General features: G+C 49.5%; 1 protein-coding gene across 1 annotated transcript; it reads right to left on the bottom strand.

Annotated features, from left to right (window-relative positions):
• Positions 1–4: 4 nt before the first annotated feature.
• Positions 5–4,264, bottom strand: LOC135823298 (uncharacterized). Its single transcript, XM_065336156.1, has one exon. It carries the CDS (start codon positions 3,924–3,926, stop codon positions 747–749), a length of 3,180 nt encoding a protein of 1,059 aa, XP_065192228.1. The 5' UTR covers positions 3,927–4,264; the 3' UTR covers positions 5–746.
• Positions 4,265–13,566: the final 9,302 nt, after the last annotated feature.

Below are 13,566 nucleotides of genomic sequence, written 5' to 3'. Positions count from 1 at the left end.
TAGGTCATGGCATTGCTTAGTTGCAATTTCTCATGATTCAGCAGGCAGAGCAACAAGTTGAACCATGAACAGTACAATTATCAAAAAACGCAGTACTCAAGTAACACATATTTAGGGTACATGGGCCAAAAACAGTGGAAAAGTGAGTAATGGTGAAAACAAATGTCCAACAGTATTAGATTACATTTAAAAAAATTAATGACTAATTTCTGACTAGATTATGTGGCTCAGCAATCAAGTTCAATTTGTGCGGCATGCAAGATGATCTTCACTCATTACATCAACTAAGTGGATGGTAATTCTCGTTAGTGGGGACACTATGCTGCATAACTTCTAGGCATTACAGAAAGAAGCAGCAGCCGATATTCAAGAAGTACTCAATATCTCAATTTCTTAGAAGGTACCGGGCAACAGAAGCCAAGGACGTGTCTACACGATCGTCAGCTGCTCTCTTGTACATACTCTCTACATTCAAGGGATTGTGTCAGTGGTTATAATTGTTGGCCCCAGACCAAAATGCAGTCTCACACATACATGTAGGTATGTACTATGTATGCTGGCGTGAGCGTTTTCAAACACACACACATACACACATACACACACACACACACACACATACACGTACACACACACACACGCGCGCGGGCGCACACACCCATATACCCACACGGACACACACGCGCAGACGCGCGGAACTACTGCACTGTACGTACGTACGTATAAGCACCTAGAGGCCGAGAGACGTTTCACTGCTGATCTTCACTACCGGCACTAGAGACAGAGTGAATACCTTCATTGACCTTTACACTACTAACAGCAGGCTTACCATTGCCAATTGCCTTGCTCACAGCGCCAACAGTTAGGGCTTTGTTCCCGTTCTGGGTCGGCTCGCTGGTGAACTTCAACTGAGTGGACTCATACGGCGTTGCGGACACACGTCGAGACAGAGGAGCACTGGGCGGTGCCGACGACGGTGACAATAGTCCAGGCATGGCGGCCACTGTTGACGTGCGCAGCGTCTGCGACATGCTGGAGTTGTCCGCACCGTACGTCGCCTTGATGCGATTGCGGTTGGGCCGCAGCAGCACTATGTACAGGCGCGGCACGAACAGCCACAGCCACGTCAGCAGTATGTAGGAGAACACGCGCATGGATTCTATGTACAGCGCCGCCTCCTCCACGAGATATATTGCCGCTGATAGCGGCAAGCAGGTCATGGCATTCGTCAGCGTGGCAAGGAACAAGAAGCGGGCCTCGTTGAAGCTCACCGGTAGTTTCCTCGTCAGAAACGCGACATAGGCCGTGGCAATGATGATAAGAGAAAGAAAGACATCGACACCGATCTGCACTCCCTGCGTGGCCGTATTGCCCCGACACCAGAGTATCAGGAACGGCTCGGAGCCGGTTCGCGTGATCGTCTTCTTCACCACATGGTCTTCAGCAAAGGCGCTGTACAGGTCGAGGCCGAACGGAATACTACTGAGCACGACCACCAAGACCACCTGAGCGGCGTTGCTGAACGTCCAGCGCACAAACTTGGAATGGCGCAGCGACATTCCGCCGCTAATCCGAGCCAGACGTGACGTCTTGACGAACAACGTTGTGCTGATGATTGTCAGCAGTGAGGACATCAGCACACGGAAACGACACGCCGACACGGTCGGTGGGTCACTCGTGAAGACAATCAGCGAGAGCGACAAGGCTATGAGCATTCCGAGAATAGCAAACGTCAAATACTTATCCGACGACTGGATGATTGGAGTCTTGAAGAATTTTATCATGATGACGAGCGTGGTGAGAAGGACAAACGTGGTGATCGACAACAGTGCCATCAAGACGTAAGCGAAACTGGGCGCGTACGGTTGCTGTGTCAGAGCAACACATGCGCTGCGATTTTTGTTCGCAACTTCAAACTCCTCGCACTCCGTGCAGCTCTGGAGGTTAGGCATCTGTGTGATGGTATTGCCCGTGCACTGCTGGCACTCGAAGCAGCACGTGTAGCGATTCTGAACTTTGAACTCGCCAGGGATGCAGTTTGGATGGCATCCACCTGTTGGTGGCTCTACCGTTTGGTTGTTGCTTACAAGGGAACTATTCCAACTGATATCGTGCATCGCGCTACGCAACAGGCCAGTGATGTTCTGAAACGAGCCAAAAGAAAATAGTGTCTCCTCCTTGCGCATCTTGTCGAACGAGGAGAGATGAAATGACGCATCAACCTCATTGCCGTTGACTTTGAAGAAATGAGTCGGTGATCCGGTGGGGCAGGCGGAGCCGTTGAACAGGGTTCCATCCTCGCACACTTGAACTTGCTTCACCGCTTGCAGAAGCCTTGGACCGTACGCGTACCGACGGAAATCAGCTGCAGAGTGCTGACCGGCGCGTGCCTCACTACTGTCGACAAACCGCTGCATCAAGTTGTCCATAGCCGTCAGCAGAGCAGCCGACGCCAAGAAAATGTATCGCTCGCGTACAAATCCACCTAGCTGCGGGCCGGCACTCGACGCCACGCTCTGCCGGTCGACGCAGGTGCTCCCTCGCTCTGCGCAGCTCACACTAGCATTACACACACCCTTGAAGCTAAGCAGCTTCTCCAGGTCATCGCACAAGTAGGGATCCGGTTGACTGAAGGCTGGAGTTGGCGAGATGATGAAGTCTCCGATCGCCGCACGTGCGCTTTCCAGCAGCCGTTCGCCGAACTGTTTCAGGTAGGGCATGTAGTCGGGTCTGGGGCGCATGATATTGCCGAGGCCGGCGCAGCGTTGGTAAAACCTGCTGCCAGCCCTGGCCTCTATGCCCAGGAACCACTTTTCGTTGCCAATGATGGTCACCTGGCGTGGCGGCACATCGCAGTCCGCCTTCGGCTGTGCACCGCAACCGCAGGCCATGTACGCACGCGTGTCAATCAGCAGGCTGGAGTCGGCGTCCGCGGCCAGCAGCACGATGTACAGCAGCCGGGGATTCTTGTTCAGCGCGTCCACCACATCCCGCAGGCTCTGGCTGGGCGGCGAGCCCGAGTAGAGGTCGCACAGTTCCTGACAGTTCGTCGGCGCCATCCTGCAGTCCACCAATCTCCTCAGCTCATCCGTAGCACTGAACTCCGTGCGAAACGCCAGGCACATGTTCGGGTTGACTTTCAGAGATATGCCGTCAATGAACGTATCGCCGTTGAGAAGTTGCAGCAGCGATCTCCTCGCCGTGCGATGGAACTCGTCGGTATAGCTAACAACACCCACATACGATACATCCAGCGCCTCGATGATACGACCGATGGCAATAATTCCGAAGATGTCGGACGCAACCATCCGGAACATGTACTCGAAGTCCTGCACGCACGTCGTATCCTTGATGGTGCCTTCGTTGTTGAGGTCACATCGATATCTATCACTGCTAGCCAGTAGGCCTATCATAGGCGTCCTGTAGGCACTGGCCACTGGTGCTGCGACAAACGTGGGAGTGTTCCACAGTGGTCCGACCACGGCGGCCACGGTACTGTCGCCGAGTCGACTTCCCGGACAGTCGCTGCCGTCAGCGGGACAAGTGGCTCTCAGCATGGACAAGAGGCCATTGACGGCGTGTTTGCTGCTGCTCAGGTATGTGTCCGCGAACTCGTAGCCCAACGAGAACGACACGCGAACACAATCAGAAGAATTACTCACGTCCGAGCCATTCCGGCAGCCCTTGCTGCTCGCTTCCAGGCGGAAATTTCTCGCCCGGAGTTGGGAAATGAGCGGCTCGACGAACAGCAAGCTCGTGGGCCTGGAGGCAGTGATGCCCGAGCATCCAGGGCCAGAGTGGAGCGGAAGAAGTGCTCCTATCGCGACGTCGCCGGCCTTTCCGAACGGCTGGAGCTGTGCGGCGCACACAGAGCACGCCACGGCGCTCACAACCAACAGTCGACGAACAGCTGAGAGTTGAGCTAACATTTTCCTACCGTCCCTGTGTTGGCGAAGAATACAAAGATCTTTACGCGGGCCTGGAACTCTTGTCTTGAAAGCTGAGCAACAGCATAAACGGAGCAATTTTTCTGAAAATCCCTAGCATGAAGACCAGTCCAGAACCGCAGCTAGCTATGCCGTCACAGACCGACTAAACCAGCAATGTTTGCTGGCCACAACATTCTGAAATTTCTGGCAATGGCTATGTTTTCTTTCCGCTTCATCCACTCGAGATCCAGACGGAGACACGGTACGCGTATACGGGTCATTGGCATTGTATTTTATTAATTTTTTTATTTGGAACGTAGACGGACGTCGGTGTAGAGTGTATATAGTCCATCGGCCAAATCTCAGAAAGGGCCTCTTTCGGCGAAGGTGATGCACTGAAGCTCCAACTAAACGCCCTTTGGCACACTAGCTCATGAGACCCCATAGAATACGAATCCGTTTGTTGGACGTTGCCAATCCAGTCCAGGATAGTCGAACTGGGTCGAATACCTTCTTCCGATTTTCGTAATTTCGTCCACCATTACATCTTTCTCATCGACTTTTTTTCGCTTGGCGAATGTTCTTGAGCCGCTGAGCAGAATCTACGCACGCTCGAACACTTGAAATGCCTGCATGTTGACGGTTCGCAAGATTCTAGCGAGCTTGGTGGAAATCTATTATTTATTTTGACATTTTTGGGGGAATCTGAATTAGAACAGTAGAAGCTCATTCGGAGAAGACGGCGTGTCGCCGCTGTCGGATTGTCGCTACTGTGTTTCAGATGTATTTGCTTGAACGTGCTATTGAGGATGGACAGAAGATGAAGTGACGGCTTTCTTGAACACGGACGTTGTGTCTACATTGTAGCTGAAACATCTCATCTGGCGTCTAGAACGCAATTATTATGAGTTGTGAGTGCCAGCTGAGCTGAACACAAGCTGGACACCATTCGTCAGCTGGGAATTTGCATCGAAGCTCTTGATAGCCACGATAAGCATAATTATACAGAGGTAACCTTGTTTGACTCAATACGCATGCAGGTGATACCACTAGTGGCACTACAATGTAAATGGTGCAAAATTGATGCAACAGCGAATATGTACTTCGTACAATCACGAACAATTGTAACGCAAGTGTTCATGCCTGTCATAGAAGAATTTCAGCCCGGAAGTCTTGTTGTCATGGTCATAAATAATACAGGACTTGAGTTGGCTCTGGACATAAACACACTTGTGGTGAATACGGTCATTATTGCGAGAAAAATATTTAGCCACTGTATGTTAACTGATGCCGCACTACACGCAATATTTCATGTACATGTGTGTGAGACTCAATTGCATCCACAAGGCCGTAGATGCATGTAAGCACACAATGCTGTACAGTATAAGTAGTAGTCGACATGTGGTGTCTTCCTGCTGCACATGCACATGCGGCAAGTTGGCAACGACACGTGACCTATCTGCACCGCACAGCGTGAGCTTAGAAAGGAATATTGCACACATAGTGCTATTTGTGTTCCGATATCGTTAAGCCGGTATACATGTACTAGTATCCTTATACATGTACCTGGTCACTCGATAGGCGATGCCGACTGTACTAATCTTATCCATATTACCCGATAGGCTATAGCACACTGCGTCAGATCACTATGCAACAAAACAAGAGCTTTGGAGCGAATATACACTGAAGCAAAGTAGGTTTCAACGGTACAGCACTAGTCACGATGAGGGGAGTTACGAGGATGGTTAGGCCGTGACACATAGATGATGATTGTTAATGATTCATGCACGGTGGAAAATTACCACCAATGGCGATCATATTGCTTTCACAACAATGACATCAGTAGGAGCAGTGACACAACCTTATTGCTCTAAGTAGGATTTACAAGCGAGTGAAGGGAGAGCAGACTGGTCTAATAGCAGACCGGGTCTAAGCAAGGAAGTAATCGGCATCAGAGGTGAGCTTGCACATCAGAAAACAGATGATGATCACCAAACACAGAGAAGTTGGCTATGTGTATGTTTGTGTCACTGTGTGTGCATGTGTGTGTGTGTGTATGCGCGCACATCTGTGTGTGAAAGAGAGGCAGACAGACAGATAGCATATGGTGGGAGGGATCAAGGTCTGACCTCAGAGTTAAATGCTGACGGTGTGGAATAGCAACAGTGCGAAATCGGGCAGGGTGGTTAATGGCCCACACTGGAGCCGAGTAGGAGCGCCAGTTGTTGAGGGCTAGCACAGGAGTAGCAGCAGCTCCAGCCTAGGAAGATCAGCTTCTGGATGAAAATCTCCCAGACACAGCAGGTACCAAGCTTCACTAGCAGATTGCCGGCAGGGGTGCACGGCGAGCACCCGTACATCCCTCAAGCCACCAGAGCCGCAGTACTTGGACACGATCCAGGTGCTTACCCGCCAACAATGCTGAGAAGGCGCTGGAGCCATACAGGAACTTATGATCGAGCATGACCACAGACTTGAAATACAGGGTCCGGCGTTGAATACTGAGACAGCGACGTCTCCTCCAAAGAACACCACTCAGCCCCACCATTGCATTATTTTCGCTTTTTCATGATTTTTACAATTGTGTTAGAGCACACAGCACTCGATGCAACATTTACCAGTGACTAAATAACTCCGCGTCTCCGTGACTGCAGCGTTCCCGTGAGCCTGTTGGATTTCTGTCAGCCTGTTGAGATTATCTTCATCTCGTCACATGTGAGCCTGTGTGTTTCATCCGTATCGTGGCACAATTACACAGACACGATTTCCAACTCAGGCCGGTTCCGTTGCTCGAAGGGTTGGCGGTAAGAATTGCTACGCCGTCTGTGGCTGCATGGGAACTTGGCGAGTCGTTGTCTTTCTCCATAAATCCTGATCGTCACGCGAACAACAGCCACTATTGCCTAAAAACTACGACACAACAGTATCAAGCTCGCCCCAGCAGAAGGACACGAATGACGAGCGCTAAGACGGAGAAAGAGAGACAGGGTTAGCGAGAGCTGACTAGTGCAGGTACGCTGTCACCTCCTGAGGTGGTGGGCGAAGCAGCGAATTGAAACGAAGGAAGATAGAACTTATTAGAAGGCATACGGAGGCACCAAAACCTATTGCCTGTCACATACTAAGTGCCATTTAGGGTTGACAGCTGTCAGCTGACAGCCTCAAAAATTTGAAAATCTGCTCAAAAAACTCTCGATCAGAACTCTGCGCACTCTCAAATGGAGCGCACAGTAAAAAACTCGGCGACGAAGAACGCTTCGTATCGACGCCCTGGACTGAATTCGGCACGTCCAACAAACGGAATAGTGTTCTCTGATATATTCTCTACGTGCTGGGTATGGTCGTGTTTAGTTGGAAGCTCAGTGCATCACCACTTTCGATTTTGAGACTTGGCCGATGGACTAATACTGACACTGACTGTCTGTGCATGCAATGATGATTATGATGAGGCTATTAGAACTGTTCATGTGACATGTTTAGCATTCTACGCGGTGTAGATCTACACGGGCAAGAGCACAACTATGCTCGCGCTGTAGCAGTGTAGGTAGATCTACACGCCGGCTGTGATGACTGTACTAGTACTCAGTACTAGTAGTAGTACTACAGTCAGTACATGTACTAGTAGATCTACTAGTGTTACACTTAGTTACAGATTCATCCTGTATCATGTATGGCTGTAGATCTACGTAACGTGGTAACTGAAGTCTGAACTCCACGATGCTACTGTTTAGACCAGGCAGGGAGTACAGTCAGTCGTGTGGTATGACTCCCTGGTTTAGACTGTCTTTTATACGCGTCGTATACGACTCCTATATATCCCTGGTTTACAGACTTTACTGTCACTGTGCAGCTGTGTGTGTCAGTGACACTGACATTGACCTGCATACTGTCAGCTGTGTCACACTCACGCACCCCGGTTCTACAATGCATCATGCAAGTCCCAGCACATAATCGATCATTATGATACATCATGTAAATGCACAAACGCCTTCCATATAGGCCATGGTCACAGCAATCAGCATTGTTTTATTTTTCGGATAGCGAAGCCGAAGGCGTGCTGTGTTGTCACTGTTGTGAGCTGAGCTGAATCGCTTCATAAAACGTTAGTCCATCGGCCAAGTCTCAAAATCGAAAGTGGTGATGCACTGAGCTTCCAACTAAACGCGACCATACCCAGCACGTAGAGAATATATCAGAGAACACTATTCCGTTTGTTGGACGTGCCGAATTCAGTCCAGGGCGTCGATACGAAGCGTTCTTCGTCGCCGAGTTTTTTACTGTGCGCTCCATTTGAGAGTGCGCAGAGTTCTGATCGAGAGTTTTTTGAGCAGATTTTCAAATTTTTGAGGCTGTCAGCTGACAGCTGTCAACCCTAAATGGCACTTAGTATGTGACAGGCAATAGGTTTTGGTGCCTCCGTATGCCTCCAAATAAGTTCTATCTTCCTTCGTTTCACTTCGCTGCTTCGCCCACCACCTCAGGAGATGACAGCGTACCTGCACTAGTCAGCTCTCGCTAACCCTGTCTCTCTTTCTCCGTCTTAGCGCTCGTCATTCGTGTCCTTCTGCTGGGGCGAGCTTGATACTGTTGTGTCGTAGTTTTTAGGCAATAGTGGCTGTTGTTCGCGTGACGATCAGGATTTATGGAGAAAGACGACGACTCGCCAAGTTCCCATGCAGCCACAGACGGCGTAGCAATTCTTACCGCCAACCCTTCGAGCAACGGAACCGGCCTGAGTTGGAAATCGTGTCTGTGTAATTGTGCCACGATACGGATGAAACACACAGGCTCACATGTGACGAGATGAAGATAATCTCAACAGGCTGACGGAAATCCAACAGGCTCACGGGAACGCTGCAGGTATGGTCGGAGACGCGGAGTTATTTAGTCACTGGTAAATGTTGCATCGAGTGCTGTGTGCTCTAACACAATTGTAAAAATCATGAAAAAGCGAAAATAATGCAATGGTGGGGCTGAGTGGTGTTCTGTGGAGGAGACGTCGCTGTTTCAGTATTCAACGCCGGACCCTGTATTTCAAGTCTGTGGTCATGCTTGATCATAAGTTCCTGTATGGCTCCAGTGCCTTCTCAGCATTGTTGGCGGGTAAGCACCTGGATCGTGTCCAAGTACTGCGGCTCTGGTGGCTTGAGGGATGTACGGGTGCTCGCCGTGCACCCCTGCCGGCAATCTGCTAGTGAAGCTTGGTACCTACTGTGTCCGGGAGATTTTCATCCAGAAGCTGATCTTCCTAGGCTGGAGCTGCTGCTACTCCTGTGCTAGCCCTCAACCACTGGCGCTCCTACTCGGCTCCAGTGTGGGCCATTAACCACCCTGCCCGATTTCGCACTGTTCCGATTCCACACCGTCAGCATTTAACTCTGAGGTCAGACCTTGATCCCTCCCACCATATGCTATCTGTCCGTCTGCCTCTCTCTCACACACAGATGTGCGCGCATACACACAAACACACATGCACACACACACATGCACACACAGTGACACAAACATACACATAGCCAACTTCTCTGTGTTTGGTGATCATCATCTGTTTTCTGATGTGCAAGCTCACCTCTGATGCCGATTACTTCCTTGCTTAGACCCGGTCTGCTATTACTTTATTAGACCAGTCTGCTCTCCCTTTACTCGCTTGTAAATCCTACTTGGAGCAGTAAAGTTGTGTCACTGCTCCTACTGATGTCATTGTTGTGAAAGCAATATCATCGCCATTGGTGGTTATTTTCCACCGTGCATGAATCATTAACAATCATCATCTATGTGTCACGGCCTAACCATCCTCGTAACTCCCCTCATCGTGACAAGTGCTGTACCGTTGAAACCTACTTTGCTTCAGTGTATATTCGCTCCAAAGCTCTTGTTTTGTTGCATAGTGATCTGACGCAGTGTGCTATAGCCTATCGGGTAATATGGATAAGATTAGTACAGTCGGCATCGCCTATCGAGTCACCAGGTACATGTATAAGGATACTAGTACATGTATACCGGCTTAATGATATCGGAACACAAATAGCACTATGTGTGCAATATTCCTTTCTAAGCTCACGCTGTGCGGTGCAGATAAGTCATGTGTCGTTGCCAACTTGCCGCATGTGCAGCAGGAAGGCACCACATGTCGACTACTACTTATACTGTACAGCATTGTGTGCTTACATGCATCTACGGCCTTGTGGATGCAATAGACCAATCCCGAAAAGATTGTCTGGGTTCGAAAGGGGGCATGTCAACTGAGAGTACACTGTACAACACATACATGGCACTACCTGATCAGCATGCGGCACAGGACGTGTTTGATAGTTCGCGTGTGAATGCGAGGGTAAGTACACGATTTTCTCGTTAGTTGCATGCAAGAGAGACGATGCGACAGAAAGCGAAGCCCTTTGTAGTTTTTTCTCTCGCACTGGTAATGGTCTGCTGTTGGAGTTGAAATGCTAAGACATAATCCTTGTTTCGCTCTTCTGTGTAGTGTGAAGAGGTCAACGAACATGTAGAGCTCACTTTGATGAAGTAGGCAAGGCTGTGAGCGCTGTGGCTCAAAGCGATAGGCCCTAAATCTTACGAGATATTTCGAGTGTTATTGTTTGTTGCGAGCGCTTCGTCTTCGATGAATCCTGCCTCTTTCCTGGCAGCTGCCCTCCTGTAGGACCAACCACGAAGTGACTGTACTCATCTGCAGCCGATCAATGTTATATTGCACAAGAAGATATCGTTTTCGCCAAGCCAGTGCCCCGCCAAAGACCATCGCCGTGTCACACCGTCGGAACGAGTTCATGATGAGAAACATCATTCGCGCGAGCGTGATGAAGAACTAGTTCGAAAGACAACATAGTCTTTACCCCCGGGACGACAACTATGCGCACGTCCTGCAAGGGGAGAATGTCACCAGCGACATCAACGAAGACGACGGCAGTATTTCGGAAACCTGGAGTCAGCGGAGGTCGTCAGGCTCCTCCGCGACCCGGTACATGTACAGTATAGGTGACATGTCGACACGAGCGTGCGGAAACACAGCATACACTGTAGTAATGATTATGTTGCGAGAGTTTGCGGAAGGAGTCCAAGTCGGGAAATCCATCAGCTCCAAACGCTACCTGTAGGTGGGCGATGAGACTCCAGCTTCAGACTACAACAGTCAGGACTTGTAAATAGTTGAACTTTGTGAAGCAGCAGATCGAGAAGTAACGTGTTAGTTAGCTGAAATCGTAGCTGTTGCAGTATGTCGGCGCTATGTAGCTTGCATTTTTTACGGAGAGTCGATCGCCACGCGAATGTTTCTCTCCTCACCGAGAGCTATCTGGCCTCCAAACTCCGTCAGGGTCTGCCTAAGGTACCGAAGGTCCTTTGACTAGCTGCTGGCAGGACTCCATCAAATCCTTTAGCTTCAGCTCGGCGAGCAAAAGTCTCTCTCTCCTCCGCCATGAGCTGTCACACACAAACTGAATACAAAACGATGCACTTCACACGTGCTGGCTTGCACGCGTGCCCCCTTTCACGAACCCAGACAATCTTTTCGGGATTGGTCTATTGAGTCTCACATACATGTACATGAAATATTGCTTGTAGTGCGGCATCAGGCGTTAACATACAATGGCTAAATATTTTTCTCGCAATAATGACCGTATTCACCACAAGTGTGTTTATGTCCAGAGCCAACTCAAGTCCTGTATTATTTATGACCATGACAACAAGACTTCCGGGCTGAAATTCTTCTATGACAGGCATGAACACTTGCGTTACAATTGTTCGTGATTGTACGAAGTACATATTCGCTGTTGCATCAATTTTGCACCATTTACATTGTAGTGCCACTAGTGGTATCACCTGCATGCGTATTGAGTCAAACAAGGTTACCTCTGTATAATTATGCTTATCGTGGCTATCAAGAGCTTCGATGCAAATTCCCAGCTGACGAATGGTGTCCAGCTTGTGTTCAGCTCAGCTGGCACTCACAACTCATAATAATTGCGTTCTAGACGCCAGATGAGATGTTTCAGCTACAATGTAGACAAAACGTCCGTGTTCAAGAAAGCCGTCACTTCATCTTCTGTCCATCCTCAATAGCACGGTCAAGCAAATACGTCTGAAACACAGTAGCGACAATCCGACAGCGGCGACACGCCGTCTTCTCCGAATGAGCTTCTACCGTTCTAATTCAGATTCCCCCAAAAATGTCAAAATAAATAATAGATTTCCACCAAGCTCGCTAGAATCTTGCGAACCGTCAACATGCAGGCATTTCAAGTGTTCGAGCGTGCGCAGATTCTGCTCAGCGGCTCAAGAACATTCGCCAAGCGAAAAAAAGTCGATGAGAAAGATGTAATGGTGGACGAAATTACGAAAATCGGAAGAAGGTACTCGACCCAGTTCGACTATCCTGGACTGGATTGGCAACGTCCAACAAACGGATTCGTATTCTGTGGGGTCTCATGAGCTAGTGTGCCAAAGGGCGTTTAGTTGGAGCTTCAGTGCATCACCTTCGCCGAAAGAGGCCCTTTCTGAGATTTGGCCGATGGACTACGTCTTTTCATCATCAGGCCATACTGACCCAAGTCGTGGACTTGGCATGCATGCATCTGCCATGATCAGGCTTCCTAGTAAATCCACTTGTACATACATGTATACATGATGACTTGTATAAATCCAGATTGGTTTTTGGTACACCGCGTACCGGAGGATGTACCCGGCCGGTGCCGCTGTGTGCTGACACGTGACAGTGCTCAACACCGCGGAGGCAGAGTGTAGCAGCAAACAACAAGCCTTGATTGTCCTTGTTGTTCTGTTCTGTAAGACTAAGAATAATAATAATAATAATACCACAGCACGCGTAATAATATAATTATGTGGGTATAATTATACGTTCCGCTTCTGTCCTATCTCCTATGATCAAATTCCATTATCAAGGTAATTATTAACACGGCGCACTGATGACCTGTGACGCCAGATCATGGATTGTCGGCCAGATTTCTCCATGTAAGCTTGTCCAGAGCGATGGCCCTCACATTCCCCAGCTGACTGCTGCGCTTCAAGTCGATGTTCCTCCTCTGTAAGTCGCTTGTGATGCGCGTCGCAATGGATGTCCTTGGACGTCCACGCCCAGCCTTGGCATCTCCCGCAAAATAGCCCGTCAGCGCGATCCATGGCGGCGCATCCCTGTCCATACGGAGAATATGGCCGGTTAGCTGCCATCTTCTCCTGTCCACGATGTCAGATAGTGGTTCCGTGTTGCACCTCTCATACAGCTCAGTATTTGACATCCTGGCTGGGTAGACTATGCCAATGAGCCGTCGGAGCTGCTTCCGGTGGAAAACGTTAAGCGATTCTGCTTGTGCTGCCGTGAGCCCCCATGCGCCGCAGTTATACAAAAGACTAAGAGGTACATGACAAAGTATAAATGGTACTAAAGCCAAGGGTAAGCAGCAAAGCAGCAGCTTTCGGCCTGTTTGTCCATAAAGTAATTCCACCTCCACCACATGTAATGCTCTCACTGGCCCCGACCTGCGACCTCATCATACCAGCAACACAGAACATGACTCCAAGTAGTTGAAGATACTGACAAAATCCCCACCCCCCCCCCCCCCATACAGCGCTGGTTCGACCATTTAAAAGTCTCATCAATGATTCATGT

Source organism: Sycon ciliatum, chromosome 8 (assembly GCF_964019385.1).
Source record: "Sycon ciliatum chromosome 8, ocSycCili1.1, whole genome shotgun sequence".
In the NCBI taxonomy this organism is placed as follows: Eukaryota; Metazoa; Porifera; class Calcarea; order Leucosolenida; family Sycettidae; genus Sycon; species Sycon ciliatum.
This window is presented reverse-complemented; position numbering and strand designations above follow the sequence as displayed.

Excerpts from the sequence above, each read along its gene's own strand:
- LOC135823298 (XM_065336156.1), bottom strand. The coding sequence starts at position 3,926 with ATGTTAGCTCAACTCTCAGCTGTTCGTCGACTGTTGGTTGTGAGCGCC.